The 24,102-nt window shown below is 46.4% G+C and overlaps 1 protein-coding gene across 3 annotated transcripts in view; it reads left to right on the top strand.

Annotated features, from left to right (window-relative positions):
• The window catches only part of ckap2l (cytoskeleton associated protein 2-like), a 90,512-nt gene that overhangs the window by 33,313 nt on the left and 33,097 nt on the right, over positions 1 to 24,102 (top strand). For 2 of the 3 annotated variants that reach the window (XM_065026845.1, XM_065026844.1), the window contains one exon: positions 3,026 to 7,220. In XM_065026845.1, the coding sequence (XP_064882917.1) occupies positions 3,026 to 3,362 (337 nt within the window). In that variant the 3' untranslated portion in view covers positions 3,363 to 7,220. Of the gene's footprint in view, positions 1 to 3,025; positions 7,221 to 24,102 lie in introns of those variants that run through there. The other variant, XM_065026846.1, reaches the window with a different exon arrangement.

The following is a 24,102-nucleotide window of genomic DNA, read 5'->3' as shown; positions in this document are numbered from 1 at the left end:
TAAACAATTGTTGGAAAAATTACTTGTGTCATGCACAAAGTAGATGTCGTAACCGACTTGCAAAAACGACAGTTTGTTAACAAGAAATGTGTGCAGTGGTTCAAAAAAGTAGTTTTAATGCCTCCAACCTAAGTGTATGTAAACTTCTGACTTCAATTCAGAACTGATGTTAGTCAAAACCAATACTGCGCTGTGATCATGTATATGTTACTGTGCTCATCAGTGTCCAAATGTTTCAACTCTTATATGGATCCAAGTGTAAAGGGCTACCACACTGAATAGGGCTTCATTTTTACCACATCCTTGTACCCAGACACTAACACTGCCATTGGCAACAGGTTGTCCGGTTCGGGCATGTCCCGTATTCCCATCCATTTTTATTGAACCTTTATTGAATTAGGCAAGTCAGTTAAGAACAAATTCTTATTTACAATGACAGCCTAGGAACAGTGGGGTGACTGCCTTGTTTAGGGGCAGAATTACAGCTTTTTACCTCTGCTCAGGGATTTGATCTAGCAACCTTTCGGATACTGGCCCAACGCCTAACCACTAGGCTTCCTGTCGCCCCAATCACCTTGTCTATGTTCCGATTGGCACCCTATTCCCTATATTAGGGCTGTCCCCGACTAGCAAACATCTTGGTTGGCCGAAAGTAGTCTGTTCTTTCGACCAAATCGAATAGTCTACATTTTAAACGCGTATTTTCCGTACAGACACACCCTATGTGTTTTAATAAGACAAAGAACAATTAGAACGTAACCCGACAACTATTCTCCTCCTGCTGGCTTTCTTGGGTCTGTCTTGAAGCTTGGCTCGTGAACATGAAACGTTGCATAACATATTCTGGACCCTCAGTTTCTTGCACCAGTGAACTCGGGACAGACACAGCTGTTGGCTATATGTGCTCGTGTAAGGGGTCCTATGTGTGTAGCTGGTGTTAGAGTCCGGCGCAGGACAGCAGATGATGAGTAATCAAAGTATTTTACTCATAAAATACAAATATACAAGGCAAACATGAAAGCCCCGTATCACAAATAAACAATCACTCACGAACACAACATGGGGAACAGAGGGTTAAATAATAAAGTAATTGGTGAGTGAAGCCAGGTGTGAATAGGCACAGACATGAAAAGTGGATCGGCGGTGGCTAGAAAGCCGGTGACATCAAACGCCTCCCGAACAAGGAAGAGGGACCGACTTCGGCGGAGGTCGTGACAGCCCGACTTTGGCAGGAGCTCACCAGAGCTGTGAAACGGCACGTGAAATGTTCTACTGCTTGACTTCCTCTTTTTATAAAATATTACACTAAATATAAACTGCACCTAAATATAAACAGTACCGGCACCCAAAATCCATACCGGAACCTATTTCAGTTCATGTCCTGCACTGATAACAAGTAAATAAGTCGGCCTATTTTATGACGTTTCAGAGCATTACATTTTTCCCTTTCAAGCTGAGTGGTTATTGAAAGGGAGAGAGCTTGAAATATATTGAGGAACTATTGTCATTCTCAATGGATGTAAAAACAGACTTTGTTTGCCTGCTGTTTGAGGTGGTGAAAACATTACGTCGATCTCCACAGGTCATTAGTGGTGGTGAAGACATTACGTCGATCTCCACAGGTCATTAGTGGTGGTGAAGACATTACGTCGATCTCCACAGGTCATTAGTGGTGGTGAAGACATTACGTCGATCTCCACAGGTCATTAGTGGTGGTGAAGACATTACGTCGATCTCCACAGGTCATTAGTGGTGGTGAAGACATTACGTCGATCTCCACAGGTCATTAGTGGTGGTGAAGACATTACGTCGATCTCCACAGGTCATTAGTGGTGGTGCGTTAAGCCAATAAGAAATATCAGATCCTCAAATGGGCACATTTTATATGCCCACGTTTGCCTGCTGGCCAGGTAGTCTATAGGCCCACTTCTACTCAACATTGACAGGAGGCCCCTCAAAGGACACTGACTAAATTGACAAAACTGGTAAATGGAAATAAGCCTAAATGTGTTAATGACAAGTGTAGCATAGGTTGTGCACTCTGACAATGATAGCTGGAAGACTGGAATAATAATATCGATTGCATTAACAGAAATGACCATAACCAAAGTAACAAACATTGTAGATTTAGATATATTATAGGAATTAACTGGGGATGTGTGTAATGGGGAATTGATAGACGCTAACAATCAACACAAACAATTCACACAATGAAGTTATAAAACAATGAATGTGCACATATTGGCAGGAGAGGCAAGTGCATTGTGCATCTGGGCGCATGGTCAATCTGACATCTGCTTTGGCCATGCAGCATTTACAGTGATACGGCCTCAGAAGTCAGGGCTGTCGTCAAGGAAGTGAGTGTGTTTTCTACAGGATGTACCGTCCCCACCTAGCCGTCAACCAATCATGTCAATTACGGAGATATACAGAGCCCTCTGCATTGTCCCACCCTCCCATATGGAGCCTCTGACCACATTTTAGTCTAGGCCTCCACAATGGATTAGTTCACTGAGATGGGTGCAAATGTATAGAGAGATATTTGTTACTGCTGGACTAAACAAAAAACATCTTGGTCGACCAACAGCGTTACGACCAAACAATTGACCTGTCGACTAATTGGGGGCAGTCCTACCCTATATAGTGCACAACTATTGACAAGAGCTGCCATTTCAGTCCCATCACCATGTGTACTGTTATTTAACCCGTGTTCTGGGATTCAAACCCATCACCGCGTGTACTGTTATTTAACCCTTGTTCTGGGATTCAAACCCATCACCGTGTGTACTGTTATTTAACCCATGTTCTGGGATTAAAACCCATCACTGCGTGTACTGTTATTTAACCTGTGTTCTGGGATTCAAACCCATCACCGCGTGTACTGTTATTTAACCCGTGTTCTGGGATTCAAACCCATCACTGTGTGTGTACTGTATTTAACGTGTGCTCTGGGCTTGTAAGCCATCGCCATGTGTATGTACTGTTCATACTGTAACCGGTTCTCTCTGATCTCTCCCACCCACAGTGGTTTCAGGAGCCAGAAGAGGGAGTCGGCGGTGGCCCGCGTGTTGGACGGACAGGAGCTGAGATTCTTCACGCCCGTCAGGCGCTCGGTGAGGATCGAGAGGTCCGCGCTCTTCTACCCCGCCTCCCTGCAGGAGCACGACCTATGTGTGGCCTCCTTCAATGACCTGATGGCCCAACAGGATGAGAGAGAGGGGGAAGGAGAGAGGGAGGGAGACAAAGAGGGGGGAGGCAGCGCCGGGCCCGTCCCAAACGGTCATCTGTACGTGTACAGAGAGAACAGTGCACTGAGAGACAAGGTCAACATCCAGCTGGTCTACGCTGAGGAAGAAGACTAACGGTCCAAGTAGTGTAAAGTGGCTTCCTCTCCTGCTTTAGCCTGATCTACCAGTACAGGAATAGGGAGGTGCTGGATATGATGCCCACTCACCATCTGGGAATGTAGCTTACACCTGTCCAGTTGTATGTCCTTCAGTGCATGGTCACATTCCTTAGTGGCGAGCTGTAGTAAAACAAACAGTTCTGAAAGACACCTGGGGGGGTGAGTTTGTCAATCTAAACTTTTCTGTACAGAATCGTGCAGGAAGAGCCTGTCGATCCATCTGTCTGGGGGTCATGCATAGATGGGTTTCCAACTCGACAGTTACTCATTTGTATGTCAAACCAAAAGCATCCATTGACTTTTTAGATGGACTTTTGTTTTTTAATGCAAACTGTGGTAAGGTTTTTTTTTAAAGATTGTACATACAGTTGAAGTGGGAAGTTTACTTAAATGTAAGTTGGAGTCAAAAAAACTCGTTTTTCAACCACTCCACAAAATTCTTGTTAACAAACTATAGTTTTGGCAAGTCGGTTAGGACATCTACTTTGTACATGACACAAGTAATTTTTCCAACAATTGTTTACAGACATATTATTTCACTTATAATTCACTGTGTCAGAAGTTTACATACACTAAGTTAACTGCCTTTAAAAAGCTTGGAAAATTCCAGAAAATGGCGATGGCTTTAGGAGCTTCTGATAGGCTAATTGACATCGTTTGAGTCAATTGGAGGTGCACCTGTGGATGTATTTCAAGGCCTACCTTCAAACTCCGCCTCCGCTTGACATCATGGGAAAATTGTACAAATAAAATAAAATTTGTAGACCTCCACAATTCATCCTTGGGAGCAACTTCCAAACGCCTAAAGGTACCACGTTCATATGTACAAACAATAGTATGCAAGTATAAACACCATGGGACCACGCAGCCGTCATACCGCTCAGGAAGGAGACTCATTCTGTCTCCTAGAGATTAACGTACTTTGGTGCGAGAAGTGTAATCAATCCCAGAACAACAGCAAAGGACACTGATGCTGGAGGAAACGGGTTCAAAATATCTATATCCACAGTAAAACGTGTCCAATATAACCTGAAAGGCCGCTCAGCAAGGAAGAAGCCACTGCTCCAAAACCACCATAAAAAAGCCAGACTACGGTTTGCAACAAAAGCTCAGGACAACTGAGCTTTGGAGGAATATGCAGATTTAAAGAGGAGTCCGTAATTTGCTTTCTAATGATAATGTTCTTTTCCTCAAAGAAGTTCTTGAATGTATCACTGCTGAAGTAAAAGCCATCCTCTGCTTTTTAGTTAGCTTTGCGACAGTATCAAAAATACATTTCGGATTGTTCTTATTTTCCTCAATTAAGTTGGAAAAAATAGGATGATCGAGCCGCAGTAAGGGCTCTTCGGTACTGCACGGTACTGTCTTTCCAAGCTAGTCGGACGACTTCCAGTTTGGTGTGGCGCCATTTCCGTTCCAATTTTCTGGAAGCTTGCTTCAGAGCTCGGGTATTTTCTGTGTACCAGGGAGCTAGTTTCTTATGACAAATGTTTTTAGGGGTGCAACTGCCTCTAGGGTATTGGGCAAGGTTAAATTGAGTTCCTCAGCTAGGTGGTTAACTGATTTTTGTCCTCTGACGTCCTTGGGTAGACAGAGGGAGTCTGGAAGGGCATCAATGAATCTTTGGGTTATCTGAGAATTTATAGCACGACTTTTGATGCTCCTTGGTTGGGGTCTGAGCAGCTTTTTTGTTGCGATTGCAAAAGTAATACAACGGTGGTCCGATAGTCCAGGATTATGAGGAATAGCTAAGGGGATAGCTGAGCTGACTACACTGACTGCTAGTGGCAGACTCCAGTAAGCTGACAGGCTGGCTAACAGCCTGCTGCCTGGCCTGCACCCTATTTCATTGTGGAGCTAGAGGAGTTAAAGCCCTGTCTATGTTGGTAGATAAGATGAGAGCACCCCTCCAGCTAGGATGGAGTCCGTCACTCCTCAACAGGCCAGGCTCGGTCCTGTTTGTGGGTGAGTCCCAGAAAGGGGGACAATTATCTACAATTTTTATCTTTTGGGAGGGGCAGAAAACAGTTTTCAACCAGCAATTGATTTGTGAGACTGCTGTAGAGCTCATCACTCCCCCTAACTGGGAGGGGGCCAGAGACAATTACTCGATGCCGACACATCTTTCTAGCTAATTTACACGCTGAAGCTATGTTGCGCTTGGTGACCTCTGACTGTTTCGTCCTAACATCGTTGTTGCTGATGTGGATAACAATATCTCTATACTCTCTACACTCGCCAGTTTTAGCTTTAGCACCATCTTCAGATTAGCCTTAACGTCGGTAGCCCTGCCCCCTGGTAAACAATGTACTGTATGATCGCTGGATGATTAGTTTTAAGTCTAATACTGCGGGTAATGGAGTCACCAATGACTAGGGTTTTCAAATATGTCAGAGCTAATGGTGGGAGGCTTCGGCGTCTGACCCCGTACTGGGAGGAGTAGAGGCCAGGGAAGGCTTGGCTTCTGACTCCGACTCGCTGCTTAATGGCGAGAACCGGTTGAAAGTTTCTGTCTGCTGAATGAGTGACACCGGTTGAGCATTCCTACAGCATTTCCCTCCAGAAGCCATGAGAAAGTTGTCCGGCTGCGCGGACCGTGCCAGGGGATATATATCACTATGTGTACTTACTGGTGGCAGTAACGCTGTTTCATCATTTCCTACACTGAAATTACCCTTGCCTAACGAATGGGACAAAATTCACCCAACTGATTGTGGGAAGCTTGTGGAAGGCTACCAGAAACGTTTGACCCAAGTTAAACAATTTAAAGGCAATGCTACCAAATACTAATTCAGTGAATGTAAACTTCTGGCCCAGTGGGAATGTGATGAAAGAAAGAAAATCTGAAATACATAATTCCCTCTGCTATTATTCTGACGTTTCACATTCTTAAAATAAAGTGGTGATCTTAACTGACCTAAAATGGGGTTTTTACTGGATTAAATGTCAGTAATTGTGAAAAACTGAGTTTTTAAATGTATTTGGCTAAGGTGTATGTAAACTTCCGACTTCAACTGTACCTGCTTTGTTTTTTAATGTCGTTTTTTTTGTAATTTAGAGGCATGAATGATGTCTGTATTTATGTATAATAAATAATTAACTTTGGTAATGTCAGTGTCCGTCAATTTTATAACTGAAAGCATTTTGTTAGTCCTAACCATACTTGTGTTTTCACCTCACCATGAACGAAGCCTGGGAAGGAGGCTTGTCCTAACCAGACTGACTAATTGTCAAACTATTGAAATCAATTAATTGGATGTGCTGATGCAAACAGAATGAATGCTGGGGAATTAGTGAGTTCTCACAAACTAACATACACATTTTACATTCCAAAGTTAATTCCAGAGCTGATACATTTAGGACCCACTAAATACATCATATTCCAGATTCTGTTTTACCCGTGAATGTCATTCTAGAAGACAATCATATATGTGTGTGTTGCAACTGTTTGACTCTAACCCAAGACTGGCAAAACAAGACATCTCTACATACTGTCATTTACATGCCAAACTGCCGTCCCACCCTTCCATATAAAATGTACTTGGAATGCTCAATATAGTTTATAAATTATGTTTCTGGTTTAACTTGTCGATATTCACCAATCTGGGTGCCATTTGCTTGTTACCGTCGATACTCACCAATCTGGGTGCCATTTGCGTGCGAATGCTTTCGCATTCCGGTGTGCGCTCTATAAAATTGTTGGGGGGCGCGGTGAGCGTGCAGACATTGCAGATCCTACAACCAAGAAAGCACAACAGCATTGCAGCACCAAACTTTTACAACTCAGCAGCCACAAGACGAGGCAACGGAGAAAGTATGTCAATTCCTCTTTCTCTAACTTATTTTTTAACAAGTGTATTTTATTCGTTTAGAATGATTTGTTTTTATTCTACAGAATGTGATATTTGCAGCATAGAATTGTCCTGTTTTGGACCCCAGGAATCCCAATAAAATACTAACCATTTCTAGACGTATTTTCTTTATCAATTATTTTATTTAATGGATTGGATTCATTGCCATTTGTGTAAATGAAGAAACGTGTTATTTAATCATATACGTTTATAAAGGTTATAAAATGTAAAGGTGCAAGTTGCAATATTTCCTGCTGTTCAGAGTTATTTTTATTAATGATATAGTTTACACATTGATTGCTGGAGAATACAACTTGGTTGGGTTGTTCCACCTCTTGCCGTTCGAAAAGTATAACATTCTGTCATAAAGAGCTCATGTTGAACTTAATAAAAAAACACGTTCTCTCATTTCGAGAGGTTAAATAAATAAATCAAAATACTGCAGTAAATGCCTATTAAGTGCCAAATAAAGTATCAGGGTTGTTGATTTCATCTTAAATCAGGCATAAATCCCCTTGGGACAGGAGGAAATGGAAGGTTCATACGTGCACAGGGAGGGGCCATTGAATGCAAGCTTCACGAAAATATAGAATGCTGTGACTACATTATTTGCTCAAGGTGTTTAAAATGCTGAAACCAAAGAGAGGAAATTATGGTTTAAAAGACAAACAATAGACCATATAGAATGATAGAGAGCTATAGTGGCCAATTTTTTTTAAACTTTACCTTTATTTTACTAGGCAAGTCAGTTAAGAACAAATTCTTATTTTCAATGACGGCCTAGGAACAGTGGGTTAACTGCCTGTTCAGGGGCAGAACGACAGATTTGTACCTTGTCAGCTTGGGGATTTGAATTTGCAACCTTTCAGTTACTAGTCCAAAGCTCTAACCACTAGGCTACCCTGACTCATTAGCATGGACAGTGCCATTAAGGACGTCCATTTTTTATTTCATTTTGGCAACTGGGTGGGACTTCCAACTTCATAATGTTTTTAAGCTGGGCAGAAGTGTGTTTGCATATACTTTTTTCCAGATAAAGAGTATTTATGCCGGCCTGCCTTTAAGGAGGTTGGCAGATTGCTACACTAGGCTTAACCTTTCAGCATGAATGACCAAATCACATTTTATTTGTCAAATGCGTGGAATACAAAGGCTGTAGACCTGACAGTGAAATGCTTACTTACAAGCCCTTAACCAACAATGCAGTTGTAAGAAAAAATATGTGTTAAGACTAAAATAGACAAGTACATTTAAAAAAAAAAATTAAAAAAAATGAAAGTAACAAATAATTAAAGAGCAGCAGTAAAATAACAATAGAGAGGCTATATACAGGGGGTACCGGTACAGAGTCAATGTGGAGGCTATATACAGGGGGTACCGGTACAGAGTCAATGTGGAGGCTATATACAGGGGGTACCGGTACAGAGTCAATGTGGAGGCTATATACAGGGGGTACCGGTACAGAGTCAATGTGGAGGCTATATACAGGGGGTACCGGTACAGAGTCAATGTGGAGGCTATATACAGGGGGTACCGGTACAGAGTCAATGTGGAGGCTATATACAGGGGGTACCGGTATAGAGTCAATGTGGAGGCTATATACAGGGGGTACCGGTATAGAGTCAATGTGGAGGCTATATACAGGGGGTACCGGTATAGAGTCAATGTGGAGGCTATATACAGGGGGTACCGGTTGTCTCCAGGTTTTTATACACCTGTCAACAATGGGTGTGGCTGAAATAGCCCAATCAACTAATTTGAAGGGGTGTCCACATACACATAAAATCCTGTCTCTCTCTGTGCAGTTTCTCTACCTCGCTACTGTAGTGGGCAGTAGTTTGTCAAGGTCACAACAACGCTACTGTAGTGGGCAGTAGCTTGTCAAGGTCACAACAACGCTACTGTAGTGGGCAGTAGCTTGTCAAGGTCACAACAACGCTACTGTAGTGGGCAGTAGCTTGTCAAGGTCACAACAATGCTACTGTAGTGGGCAGTAAGCTTGTCAAGGTCACAACAATGCTACTGTAGTGGGAAGTAGCTTGTCAAGGTCACAACAACGCTACTGTAGTGGGAAGTAGCTTGTCAAGGTCACAACAACGCTACTGTAGTGGGAAGTAGCTTGTCAAGGTCACAACAACGCTACTGTAGTGGGAAGTAGCTTGTCAAGGTCACAACAACGCTACTGTAGTGGGCAGTAGCTTGTCAAGGTCACAACAACGCTACTGTAGTGGGCAGTAGCTTGTCAAGGTCACAACAACGCTACTGTAGTGGGCAGTAGCTTGTCAAGGTCACAACAACGCTACTGTAGTGGGCAGTAGCTTGTCAAGGTCACAACAACGCTACTGTAGTGGGCAGTAGCTTGTCAAGGTCACAACAACGCTACTGATATAGACAAACTTGGAGAGGCAACAGTTTAGATGAAACCTGAGCTGCTCTTGTTTTAGAGTTGATGATGACTCTTATTACAACCTGTGTTGTCATCATTATGTAATAATCAGTATATAAATCATGTTTCACACATTCCTTTGGTAACACTTTATTTGAATCAGTATATTTTATGCAGGAACTAATTTATGTGTATTTCAATTGACATAGATGGTTCTAATGTAATGTAGTTATTTTAGAAACCACTATATGTAAATGATGAGATAGGAGGCCAGTGGTCAGGCAGTAAGCTGACTGGTCAGGGCTCTCTGTGCACTTAGAGAAAGGAACATAAACAGTAAACATCAGCTCTGGAGATGGTTACAGAACAGAACCCACCCTCTCTCTGGGCTACAGCACACTGGCATATATCTGTCTTCTCACAGTGTAGGGGCTGTTGTCTTTGATGTTGTCACAATGTACAGCACTCTGTGTTTATGTTGTCACAATGTACAGCACTCTGTGTTTATGTTGTCACAATGTACAGAACTCTGTGTTTATGTTGTCACAATGTACAGAACTCTGTGTTTATGTTGTCACAATGTACAGAACTCTGTGTTTATGTTGTCACAATGTACAGAACTCTGTGTTTATGTTATCACAATGTACAGAACTCTGTGTTTATGTGGTCACAATGTACAGAACTCTGTGTTTATGTTGTCACAATGTACAGAACTCTGTGTTTATGTTGTCACAATGTACAGAACTCTGTGTTTATGTTGTCACAATGTACAGAACTCTGTGTTTATGTTGTCACAATGTACAGAACTCTGTGTTTATGTTGTCACAATGTACAGAACTCTGTGTTTATGTTGTCACAATGTACAGAACTCTGTGTTTATGTTATCAAAATGTACAGAACTATGTGTTTATGTTGTCACAATGTACAGAACTCTGTGTTTATGTTATCAAAATGTATTGTACGTGGAGAACATGGAATTCTGTTTTTGTGGTGTCACCATGTTCTTTAGGGACAGGTTGAAATGTACTGGGTGAGAGGTGGTCCAAAATAGGGGAGGGTGATCAAACTTATTTTTTTGCTTTGGGGAGGGTTGTGTGTTTTTAGGGGTAGGGGCACAGGGGAGGGTTGTGTGTTTTTAGGGGTAGGGGCACAGGGGGTTGTGTGTTTTGGGGTAGGGGCACAAGGGAGGGTTGTGTGTTTTTAGGGGTAGGGGCACAGGGAGGGTTGTGTGTCTTTAGGGGTAGGGGCCCAGGGGGTTGTGTGTTTTGGGGTAGGGGCACAGGGAGGGTTGTGTGTTTTTAGGGGTAGGGGCACAGGGGAGGGTTGTGTGTTTTTAGGGGTAGGGGCACAGGGGAGGGTTGTGTGTTTTTAGGGGTAGGGGCACAGGGGAGGGTTGTGTGTTTTTAGGGGTAGGGGCACAGGGGAGGGTTGTGTGTTTTTAGGGGTAGGGGCACAGGGGAGGGTTGTGTGTTTTTAGGGGTAGGGATACAGGGGAGGGTTGTGTGTTTTTTGGGGTAGGGGCACATGGGAGGGTAGTGCGTTTTTTCCCTGGTTTACATTTGCTGTTTTGCTCGTATTTCCCCTAGAAGCAATAGCTTGACTTACTTTTGATATTACCCGAGTAAAGTTTAGAAACGTTGGTGAAGGTGTGGTATGGTGTGGCTATTATTAAGCTTTATTTACTACAGGCCTAAGATATGAAGGCAGATCCTGACAGTTGAAAATTACGTGTAAAAGTTACTTCTATAATCTAACAACAAAATATTTGTATTGAAAATGTACGAATGACCCTCCTGTACGTCTATATATATTAATATCATACATTGGAAACCTAAACCTATAGGCCTCTGCAACGTCCTGATACATCTAGTTAGATTGTTCCGGAGTTCCAAATTGAGCAGCTGCTGAAAAATGAGCTCCTGTATATATTGAGATTTAAATGTTTTTTTAGAGTGAAGTACATCGAAAAAATCAAGAGAAAACTGCAAGACTCAATAGAAGACAAAACAAGGAACAAACCAAAAAGACAGGCTTTTGAAGAAGTAACTATTTTTCATAAAATTGTACAGTTATCTTAGCTAGCTGAATTGCTAGCTGAATTGTTTACTTGTTGCTAAGCAGTTGCTAGGGACTCTCCTGGAAGAAGCTAGCTAGCTTACAAAGAATAACAACAAAAAATATCTAGTTAACAGAAGAAAGGAAGACAAAATAAGGACAGAAGAAAAAGGAAAAGAAAAAGCCTGTCAACTATGTGTCTGTCTATCCCTGTTCTCTCCTCTCTGCACAGACCATACAAACGCTCCACACCGCGTGGCCGCGGCCACTCTAATCTGGTGGTCCCAGCGCGCACGACCCACGTGGAGTTCCAGGTCTCCGGTAGCCTCTGGAACTGCCGATCTGCGGTCAACAAGGCAGAGTTCATCTCAGCCTATGCCTCCCTCCAGTCCCTCGACTTCTTGGCACTGACGGAAACATGGATCACCACAGATAACACTGCTACTCCTACTGCTCTCTCTTCGTCCGCCCACGTGTTCTCGCACACCCGAGAGCTTCTGGTCAGCGGGTGGTGGCACCGGGATCCTCATCTCTCCCAAGTGATCATTCTCTCTTTCTCCCCTTACCCATCTGTCTATCGCCTCCTTTGAATTCCATGCTGTCACAGTTACCAGCCCTTTCAAGCTTAACATCCTTATCATTTATCGCCCTCCAGGTTCCCTCGAGAGTTCATCAATGAGCTTGATGTCTTGATAAGCTCCTTTCCTGAGGACGGCTCACCTCTCACAGTTCTGGGCGACTTTAACCTCCCCACGTCTACCTTTGACTCATTCCTCTCTGCCTCCTTCTTTCCACTCCTCTCCTCTTTTGACCTCACCCTCTCACCTTCCCCTCTACTCACAAGGCAGGCAATACGCTCGACCTCATCTTTACTAGATGCTGTTCTTCCACTAATCTCACTGCAACTCCCCTCCAAGTCTCCGACCACTACCTTGTATCCTTTTCCTCTTGCTCTCATCCAACACTTCCCACACTGCCCCTACTCGGATGGTATCGCGCCGTCCCAATCTTCGCTCTCTCTCCCCGCTACTCTCTCCTCTTCCATCCTATCATCTCTTCCCTCTGCTCAAACCTTCTCCAACCTATCTCCTGATTCTGCCTCCTCAACCCTCCTCTCCTCCCTTTCTGCATCCCTTGATTCTCTATGTCCCCTATCCTCCAGGCCGGCTCGGTCCTCCCCTCCTGCTCCGTGGCTCGACGACTCATTGCGAGCTCACAGAACAGGGCTCCGGGCAGCCGAGCGGAAATGGTGGAAAACTCGCCTCCCTGCGGACCTGGCATCCTTTCACTCCCTCCTCTCTACATTTTCCTCTTCTGTCTCTGCTGCTAAAGCCACTTTCTACCACTCTAAAGTCCAAGCATCTGCCTCTAACCCTAGGAAGCTCTTCGCCACCTTCTCCTCCCTCCTGAATCCTCCTCCCCCTCCTCCCTCTCTGCAGATGACTTCGTCAACCATTTTGAAAAGAAGGTCGACGACATCCGATCCTCGTTTGCTAAGTCAAACGACACCGCTGGTTCTGCTCACACTGCCCTACCCTGTGCTCTGACCTCTTTCTCCCCTCTCTCCAGATGAAATCTCGCGTCTTGTGACGGCCGGCCGCCCAACAACCTGCCCGCTTGACCCTATTCCCTCCTCTCTTCTCCAGACCATTTCCGGAGACCTTCTCCCTTACCTCACCTCGCTCATCAACTCATCCCTGACCGCTGGCTACGTCCCTTCTGTCTTCAAGAGAGCGAGAGTTGCACCCTTCTGAAAAAAAACCTACACTCGATCCCTCCGATGTCAACAACTACAGACCAGTATCCCTTCTTTCTTTTCTCTCCAAAACTCTTGAACGTGCCGTCCTTGGCCAGCTCTCCCGCTATCTCTCTCAGAATGACCTTCTTGATCCAAATCAGTCAGGTTTCAAGACTAGTCATTCAACTGAGACTGCTCTTCTCTGTATCACGGAGGCACTCCGCACTGCTAAAGCTAACTCTCTCTCCTCTGCTCTCATCCTTCTAGACCTATCGGCTGCCTTCGATACTGTGAACCATCAGATCCTCCTCTCCACCCTCTCCGAGTTGGGCATCTCCGGCGCGGCCCACGCTTGATTGCGTCCTACCTGACAGGTCGCTCCTACCAGGTGGCGTGGCGAGAATCTGTCTCCTCACCACGCGCTCTCACCACTGGCGTCCCCCAGGGCTCTGTTCTAGGCCCTCTCCTATTCTCGCTATACACCAAGTCACTTGGCTCTGTCATAACCTCACATGGTCTCTCCTATCATTGCTATGCAGACGACACACAATTAATCTTCTCCTTTCCCCTTCTGATGACCAGGTGGCGAATCGCATCTCTGCATGTCTGGCAGACATATCAGTGTGGATGACGGATCACCACCTCAAGCTGAACCTCGGCAAGACGGAGCTGCTCTTCCTCCCGGGAAGGACTGCCCGTTCCATGATCTCGCCATCACGGTTGACAACCCGTTGTGTCCTCCTCCCAGAGCGCTAAGAACCTTGTCGTGATCCTGACAACACCCTGTCGTTCTCAACTAACATCAAGGCGGTGGCCCGTTCTTGTAGGTTCATGCTCTACAACATCCGCAGAGTACGACCCTGCCTCACACAGGAAGCGGCGCAGGTCCTAATCCAGGCACTTGTCATCTCCCGTCTGGATTACTGCAACTCGCTGTTGGCTGGGCTCCCTGCCTGTGCCATTAAACCCCTACAACTCATCCAGAACGCCGCAGCCCGTCTGGTGTTCAACCTTCCCAAGTTCTCTCACGCCACCCCGCTCCTCCGCTCTCTCCACTGGCTTCCAGTTGAAGCTCGCATCCACTACAAGACCATGGTGCTTGCCTACGGAGCTGTGAGGGGAACGGCACCTCAGTACCTCCAGGCTCTGATCAGGCCCTACACCCAAACAAGGGCACTGCGTTCATCCACCTCTGGCCTGCTCGCCTCCCTACCACTGAGGAAGTACAGTTCCCGCGCAGCCCAGTCAAAACTGTTCGCTGCTCTGGCCCCCCAATGGTGGAACAAACTCCCTCACGACGCCAGGACAGCGGAGTCAATCACCACCTTCCGGAGACACCTGAAACCCCACCTCTTTCAGGAATACCTAGGATAGGATAAAGTAATCCTTCTCACCCCCTTGAAAGATTTAGATGCACTATTGTAAAGTGGCTGTTCCACTGGATGTCTTAAGGTGAACGCACCAATTTGTAAGTCGCTCTGGATAAGAGCGTCTGCTAAATGACTTAAATGTAAATGTAAATCTAGTTGTCACGTCTCAGCTGGGAAATGGAATGTTGTTTTTGTTGTCACAATGTTCTTAGAGGGGAAAGAATTCTGGGTACTTGTGATGTCACAATATTTTTGGAGGATGTGGAATTGTGTGTGCTTGTTATCATAATGCTTGTTAAGCAGAATGTTGTGTTTGTGATTTCAGAAAGAACACAGACAGGCTGTCTGTGTGTTTAGAGATACTGTACAACTCCTGTTTGTACAGAACTTCCTCACTAATGGGTGTGTGTGTGTGTGTGTGTGTGTGTGTGTGTGTGTGTGTGTGTGTGTGTCCACTCCATTCCTCACACACACACACACACACACACACACACACACACACACATTTCTACTTTCACAATCCTCCTCAGACCTCAGCACAGTCTCACTCTTCTTGTTCACCACAGATCGACACCATAGAGACCTCTTGTCAAATGGTACCCTATTCCCTATGTAGTGCACTACTTTTGGCCAGGGCTCTGGTCAGTATATAGAGAATAGGGTGCCATTTGGGACACAGTCCCTGCTCCCAGCTCCACTCACACTCTGAGACCCAACATGTCTGTTAAACCATGTTTGTCTGAAACCTAAGGCCACTGCTGTGCTTTGAGGCCGAGGCACCTCTGCTGTAAAGCTTTAAACCAGTTCTGGTTTCAATCTCCTTGTGAAGTGGTAAATATGTGGCCGGGCGTGTTCAACGGCCAGCGACTGACACCCTGGCATCTGGCATCTGACACCCTGGCATCTGACACCCTGGCATCTGGCATCTGGAATATTCATTTTTTTTTAGGACATACAACATATGACCAGTCCTCAAAGTAAACTAGTACCAGTACTTGGCATCAAAAGACAACGTTCTAGTGGCCTTATCAGGAAACACATGTGTTATTGTTGTCCCTAACCTTCGTCAGTATGGTAAGGTCAAGCCTGAATGCCTGGAGTTGTTTTTTCATTAGTTATAGATGTGTTGCAGCTGTATTATATATGTTACAGCTGTATTATAGATGTTACAGTGGTATTATATATGTTACAGCTGTATTATAGATGTGTTACAGCTGTATTATAGATGTTGCATCTGTATTATATGTGTTGCAGCTGTATTATAGATGTTACAGCTGTATTATAGATGTTATAGCTGTATTATAATGTTGCAGCTGTATTATAGATGTGTTACAGCTGTATTATAGATATTACAGCTGTATTATAGATGTTACAGCTGTATTATAGATGTGTTACAGCTGTATTATAGATGTGTTACAGCTGTATTATAGATGTTGCAGCTGTATTATATGTGTTATAGCTGTATTATAGATGTTACAGCTGTATTATAGATGTCACAGCTGTATTATAGATGTTACAGCTGTATTGTAGATGTGTTACAGCTGTATTATAATGTTGCAGCTGTATTATAGATGTTACAGCTGTATTATAGATGTGTTACAGCTGTATTATAATAGGGCTGTTGGGAGGATGGTTGTCTTGTAGATGAGCTGTTGGGAGGATGGTTGTCTTGTAGATGAGCTGTTGGGAGGATGGTTGTCTTGTAGAGGAGCTGTTGGGAGGATGGTTGTCTTGTAGATGAGCTGTTGGGAGGATGGTTGTCTTGTAGAGAAGCTGTTGGGAGGATGGTTGTCTTGTAGATGAGCTGTTGGGAGGATGGTTGTCTTGTAGAGAAGCTGTTGGGAGGATGGTTGTCTTGTAGAGGAGCTGTTGGGAGGATGGTTGTCTTGTAGAGGAGCTGTTGGGAGGATGGTTGTCTTGTAGAGGAGCTGTTGGGAGGATGGTTGTCTTGTAGAGGAGCTGTTGGGAGGATTGTTGTCCTGTAGAGGAGCTGTTGTGAAGAGACTACTTACTGACTTAGATATCTACAATGACGGGATTCGATTCATCTGACCCGGGCTCCTGGGTAGGCGTGTTTTGCACCGGGGGAAAGTTGATTACAATAGTTTTGGAACCAGGCGGACTCCAGGGTGTGAGCCAGGTGCCCTGTTGAAAGCCCACGGCGAAGTCGGCTCAAAGTGACGTAATTAAGCAAGTGGGGTAATAAGTAGGATTCTGTGCTCTTCAGGGCTAGCTTAGCTTAGCTACTGTAACACTGCCTGGGCTCTTCAGGGCTAGCTTAGTTTAGCTACTGTAACACTGCCTGGGTTCAGGGCTAGCTTAGTTTAGCTACTGTAACACTGCCTGGGCTCTTCAGGGCTAGCTTAGTTTAGCTACTGTAACACTGCCTGGGCTCTTCAGGGCTAGCTTAGTTTAGCTACTGTAACACAGCCTGGGCTCTTCAGGACTAGCTTAGTTTAGCTACTGTAACACTGCCTGGGCTCTTCAGGGCTAGCTTAGTTTAGCTACTGTACCACTGCCTGGGCTCTTCAGGGCTAGCTTAGTTTAGCTACTGTACCACTGCCTGGGCTCTTCAGGGCTAGCTTAGTTTAACTACTGTAACACAGCCTGGGCTCTTCAGGGCTAGCCTACAAGACCATGGTGCTTGCCTACGGAGCTGTGAGGGGAACGGCACCTCAGTACCTCCAGGCTCTGATCAGGCCCTACACCCAAACAAGGGCACTGCGTTCATCCACCTCTGGCCTGCTCGCCTCCCTACCACTGAGGAAGTACAGTTCCCGCTCAGCCCAGTCAAAACTGTTCGCTGCTCTGGCCCCCCAATGGTGGAACAAACTCCCTCACGACGCCAGGACAGCGGTGTCAATCACCACCTTCCGGAGACACCTGAAACCCCACCTCTTTAAGGAATACCTAGGATAGGATAAAGTAATCCTTCTCACCCCCCTTAAAAGATTTAGATGCACTATTGTAAAGTGGCTGCTCCACTGGATGTCATAAGGTGAATGCACCAATTTGTAAGTCGCTCTGGATAAGAGCGTCTGCTAAATGACTTAAATGTAAATGTAAATATACAGGGGGTACCGGTATAGAGTCAATGTGGAGGCTATATACAGGGGTACCGGTATAGAGTCAATGTGGAGGCTATATACAAGGGGTACCGGTATAGAGTCAATGTGCGGGGGCACCGGTTAGTCAAGGTAATTGAGGTAATATATACATGTAGGTAGAGTTATTAAAGTGACTATGTATAGATAATAACAGAGAGTAGCAGCAGCGTAAAAGATGGGGGGGGGGGCAATGTAAATAGTCTGGGTAGCCATTTGATTAGCTGATCAGTAGTCTTATGGCTTGGGGGTAGAAACTGCAGTACCGCTTGCCATGTGGTAGCAGAGAGAACAGTCTATGACTGGGGTCACTGGAGTCTGACAATTTTTTAGGGACTTCATCTGACACCACCTGGTATAGAGGTCCTGGATCACAGGAAGCTTGGCACCAGTGATGTACTGGGCCGTACGCACTACCCTCTAGTGCCTTGCGGTTGGAGGCCAAGCAGTTGCCATACCAGGCAGTGATGCAACCAGTCAGCAGGATGCTCTCAATGGTGCAGCTGTAGAACTTGAGGATCTGAGGGCCCATGCCAAATATTTTCAGATTCTTGAGGGGGAATAGGCTTTGTCGTGCCCTCTTCACGACTGTCTTGGTGTGTTTGGACCATGATAGTTTGTTGGTGATGTGGACGCTAAGGAACTTGAAGCTCTCAACCTGATCCACTACAGCCCCGTTGATGAGAATGGGGGCGTGCTCGGTCCTCCTTTTCCTGTAGGCCACAATCCTCTCCTTTGTCTTGATCACATTGAGGGAGAGGTTGTTGTCCAGGCATCACACAGCCAGGTGTGACCTCATCCCTATAGGCTGTCTCATCGTGGTCGGTGATCAGGCATACCACTCTTGTGTCATCGGCAAACTTGGTGTTGGAGTTGTGCCTGGCCATGCAGTCATGAGTGTACAGTAGGGGACTGAGCACACACCCCTGAGGGGCCTCCAGTGTTGAGGATCAGCGTGGCAGATGTGTTGTTACCTACCCTTAACACCTGGGGTCGGACCGTCAGGAAGTCCAGGATCCAGTTGTTTAGTCCTTAGCTTAGTGATGAGCTTTGTGGGCACTATGGTGTTGAACGCTGAGCTGTCGTCAATGAATAGCATTCTCACATAGGTGTTCCTTTGGTCCAGGTGGGAAAGGGCATTGTGGAGCGGAGATTGCGTCATCTGTGGATCTGTTAGGGCTGTATGCAAATTGGAGTGGGTCTAGGGTTTCTGGGATAATGGGGTTGATGTGAGCCATGACCAGCCTTTCAAAGCACTTCATGGCTACAAACGTGAGTGCTACGGGTCGGTAGTCATGTATGCCTGTTACCTTAGTGTTCTTGGGGACAGGGACTCGGTGGTCTGCTTAAAACATGTTGGTATTACTGACTCAGTCAGGGACAGGTTGAAAAGGTCAGGGAAGATACTTGCCAGTTGGTCGGCGCATTCTCGGAGTACACGTCCTGGTAATCCGCCTGCCGCCTTGTGGATGTTGACCTGTTTAAAGGTCTTACTCGCATCGGCTACGGAGAGCGTGATCACACAGTCGTCCGGAACAGCTGATGCTCTCATACATGTTTCAGTGTTACTTGCCTCGAAGCGAGCATATACGTAATTTAGCTCGTATGGTAGGTGAGATTCCTGCTCCTGCATCCGGGATAGAATCCTGCTCTTTGAAAGTGGCAGCTCTACCCTTTAGCTCAGTCCGGATGTTGCCTGTAATCCATGGCTTCTGTTTGGGGTATGTACGTAAAATCACTAAGGGGACAACGTCATCAATGCACTTATTGATGAAGCCAGTGATTGATGTGGTGTACTCGTCAATGCCATTGGAAGAATACTGGAACTTATTCTAGTCTGTGCTAGCAAACCAGTCATGTAGCTTAGCATCTGCTTCATCTGACCACTTTTTATTGACCTAGTCAGTGGTGTTTCCTGCTTTAGTTTTTGCTTGTTAGCAGGAATCAGGAGGATATAATTATGGTCAGCGACGGTGGGTTTGTGCCCATAGGTGACATTGTTTACATTTACATTTAAGTCATTTAGCAGACGCTCTTATCCAGAGCGACTTACAAATTGGTGCATTCACCTTATGACCTCCAGTGGAACAGTAGTGCATCTAAATCTTTTCAGGGGGAGGGGGGGTGAGAGGGATTACTTTATCCTATCCTAGGTATTCCTTAAAGAGGTGGGGTTTCAGGTGTCTCCGGAAGGTGGTGATTGACTCCGCTGTCCTGGCGTCGTGAGGGAGTTTGTTCCACCATTGGGGGGCCAGAGCAGCGAACAGTTTTGACTGGGCTGAGCGGGAACTGTACTTCCTCAGTGGTAGGGAGGCGAGCAGGCCAGAGGTGGATGAACGCAGTGCCCTTGTTTGGGTGTAGGGCCTGATCAGAGCCTGGAGGTACTGAGGTGCCGTTCCCCTCACAGCTCCGTAGGCAAGCACCATGGTCTTGTAGCGGATGCGAGCTTCAACTGGAAGCCAGTGGAGGGAGCGGAGGAGCGGGGTGACGTGAGAGAACTTGGGAAGGTTGAACACCAGACGGGCTGCGGCGTTCTGGATGAGTTGTAGGGGTTTAATGGCACAGGCAGGGAGCCCAGCCAACAGCGAGTTGCAGTAATCCAGACGGGAGATGACAAGTGCCTGGATTAGGACCTGCGCCGCTTCCTGTGTGAGGCAGGGTCGTACTCTGCGGATGTTGTAGAGCATGAACCTACAGGAACGGGCCACCGCCTTGATGTTAGTTGAGAACGACAGGGTGTTGTCCAGGATCACGCCAAGGTTCTTAGCGCTCTGGGAGGAGGACACAATGGAGTTGTCAACCGTGATGGCGAGATCATGGAACGGGCAGTCCTTCCCCGGGAGGAAGAGCAGTTCCGTCTTGCCGAGGTTCAGCTTGAGGTGGTGATCCGTCATCCACACGGATATGTCTGCCAGACATGCAGAGATGCGATTCGCCACCTGGTCATCAGAAGGGGGAAAGGAGAAGATTAATTGTGTGTCGTCTGCATAGCAATGATAGGAGAGACCATGTGAGGTTATGACAGAGCCAAGTGACTTGGTGTATAGCGAGAATAGGAGAGGGCCTAGAACAGAGCCCTGGGGGACACCAGTGGTGAGAGCACGTGGTGTGGAGACGGATTCTCGCCACGCCACCTGGTAGGAGCGACCTGTCAGGTAGGACGCAATCCAAGCGTGGGCCGCGCCGGAGATGCCCAACTCGGAGAGGGTGGAGAGGAGGATCTGATGGTTCACAGTATCGAAGGCAGCCGATAGGTCTAGAAGGATGAGAGCAGAGGAGAGAGAGTTAGCTTTAGCAGTGCGGAGCGCCTCCGTGATACAGAGAAGAGCAGTCTCAGTTGAATGACTAGTCTTGAAACCTGACTGATTTGGATCAAGAAGGTCATTCTGAGAGAGATAGCGGGAGAGCTGGCCAAGGACGGCACGTTCAAGAGTTTTGAGAGAAAAGAAAGAAGGGATACTGGTCTGTAGTTGTTGACATCGGAGGGATCGAGTGTAGGTTTTTTCAGAAGGGGTGCAACTCTCGCTCTCTTGAAGACGGAAGGGACGTAGCCAGCGGTCAGGGATGAGTTGATGAGCGAGGTGAGGTAGGGGGAGGAGGTCTCCGGAAATGGTCTGGAGAAGAGAGGAGGGGATAGGGTCAAGCGGGCAGGTTGTAGGGCGGCCGGCCGTCACAAGACGCGAGATTTCATCTGGAGAGAGAGGGGAGAAAGAGGTCAGAGCACAGGGTAGGGCAGTGTGAGCAGAACCAGCGGTGTCGTTTGACTTAGCAAACGAGGATCGGATGTCGTCGACCTTCTTTTCAAAATGGTTGACGAAGTCATCTGCAGAGAGGGAGGAGGGGGAGGGGGAGGAGGATTCAGGAGGGAGGAGAAGGTTGCAAAGAGCTTCCTAGGGTTAGAGGCAGATGCTTGGAATTTAGAGTGGTAGAAAGTGGCTTTAGCAGCAGAGAGAGAAGAGGAAAATGTAGAGAGGAGGGAGTGAAAGGATGTCAGGTCCGCAGGGAGGCGAGTTTTCCTCCATTTCCGCTCGGCTGCCCGGAGCCCTGTTCTGTGAGCTCGCAATGAGTCGTCGAGCCACGGAGCGGGAGGGGAAGACCGAGCGGCCTGGAGGATAGGGGACATAGAGAGTCAAAGGATGCAGAAAGGGAGGAGAGGAGGGTTGAGGAGGCAGAATCAGGAGATAGGTTGGAGAAGGTTTGAGCAGAGGGAAGAGATGATAGGATGGAAGAGGAGAGAGTAGCGGGGGAGAGAGAGCGAAGGTTGGGACGGCGCGATACCATCCGAGTAGGGGCAGTGTGGGAAGTGTTGGATGAGAGCGAGAGGGAAAAGGATACAAGGTAGTGGTCGGAGACTTGGAGGGGAGTTGCAACGAGGTTAGTGGAAGAACAGCATCTAGTAAAGATGAGGTCGAGCGTATTTCCTGCCTTGTGAGTAGGGGGAAGGTGAGAGGGTGAGGTCAAAAGAGGAGAGGAGTGGAAAGAAGGAGGCAGAGAGGAATGAGTCAAAGGTAGGCGTGGGGAGGTTAAAGTCGCCCAGAACTGTGAGAGGTGAGCCGTCCTCAGGAAAGGAGCTTATCAAGGCATCAAGCTCATTGATGAACTCTCCGAGGGAACCTGGAGGGCGATAAATGATAAGGATGTTAAGCTTGAAAGGGCTGGTAACTGTGACAGCATGGAATTCAAAGGAGGCGATAGACAGATGGGTAAGGGGAGAAAGAGAGAATGACCACTTGGGAGAGATGAGGATCCCGGTGCCACCACCCCGCTGACCAGAAGCTCTCGGGTGTGCGAGAACACGTGGGCAGACGAAGAGAGAGCAGTAGGAGTAGCAGTGTTGTCTGTGGTGATCCATGTTTCCGTCAGTGCCAAGAAGTCGAGGGACTGGAGGGAGACATAGGCGGAGATGAACTCTGCCTTGTTGGCCGCAGATCGGCAGTTCCAGAGGCTACCGGAGACCTGGAACTCCACGTGGGTCGTGCGCGCTGGGACCACCAGATTAGGGTGGCCGCGGCCACGCGGTGTGGAGCGTTTGTATGGTCTGTGCAGAGAGGAGAGAACAGGGATAGACAGACACATAGTTGACAGGCTACACAAGAGGCTACGCTAATGCAAAGGAGATTGGAATGACAAGTGGACTACACGTCACGAGTGTTCAGAGAGTTAAGCTTACGTAGCAAGAATCTTATTGACTAAAATGAATAAAATGATACAGTACTGCTGAAGTAGGCTAGCTGGCAGAGGCTGCGTTGTTGACTAAGTAGGCTAGTTGGCATTGGCTGCGTTGTTGACACTACACTAATCAAGTCGTTCCGTTGAGTGTAATAGTTTCTACTGTGCTGCTATTCGGGGCTAGCTGGCTAGCTAGCAGTGTTGATTACGTTACGTTGCGTTAAAAGAACGACAATAGCTGGCTAACTAACCTAGGAAGTCGCTCTAGACTACACAATTATCTTTGATACAAAGACGGCTGTGTAGCTAGCTATGTAGCTAGCTACGATCAAACAAATCAAGCCGTTGTACTGTAATGAAATGAAATGAAAAATGTGATACTACCTGTGGAGCGAAGCGAAATGCGACCGGATTGTTGCCGGTGATGTCTGGTGAGGACCTGCCTTACAACAGGCCTACAAGCCCTCAGTCCAGCCTCTCTCAGCCTATTGTAGGCAGTCTGAGAACCGATGGAGGGATTGATGTTCAGATGTACCGATTCTGTGCAGGTGTTGTTACATGTGGTCTGCCACTGGATAATCAGCTGTCCGTCCTGTCTCCCTGTAGCGCTGTCTTTGGCGTCTCACAGTACGGACATTGCAATTTATTGCCCTGGCCACATGTGCAGTCCTCATGCCTCCTTACAGCATGCATAAGGCACATTCACGCAGATGAGTAGGGACCCTGGGCATCTTTCTTTTGGTGTTTTTCAGAGTCACTAGAAAGGCCTCTTTAGTGTCCTAAGTTTTCATAACTGTGACCTTAATTGCCTACCGTCTGTAAGCTGTTAGTGTCTTAACAACCATTCCACAGGTGCATGTTCATTAATTGCATGGGAAACAGTGTTAAAACCCTTTACAATGAAGATCTGTGAAGTTATTTGGATTATTGAGTTTAGAAGCTATTTTAGGTCATAAGAGACAGTGGCAGAAACACTATGTACAAAATAAGTAAAAAATAATGAGAAAAAGCACACAATAGCAC

Source organism: Oncorhynchus nerka, linkage group LG13 (genome assembly GCF_034236695.1).
Source record: "Oncorhynchus nerka isolate Pitt River linkage group LG13, Oner_Uvic_2.0, whole genome shotgun sequence".
In the NCBI taxonomy this organism is placed as follows: Eukaryota; Metazoa; Chordata; class Actinopteri; order Salmoniformes; family Salmonidae; genus Oncorhynchus; species Oncorhynchus nerka.
Note: the sequence above shows the minus strand (reverse complement) of the source record. Positions and strands in the feature narration are given on the sequence as shown.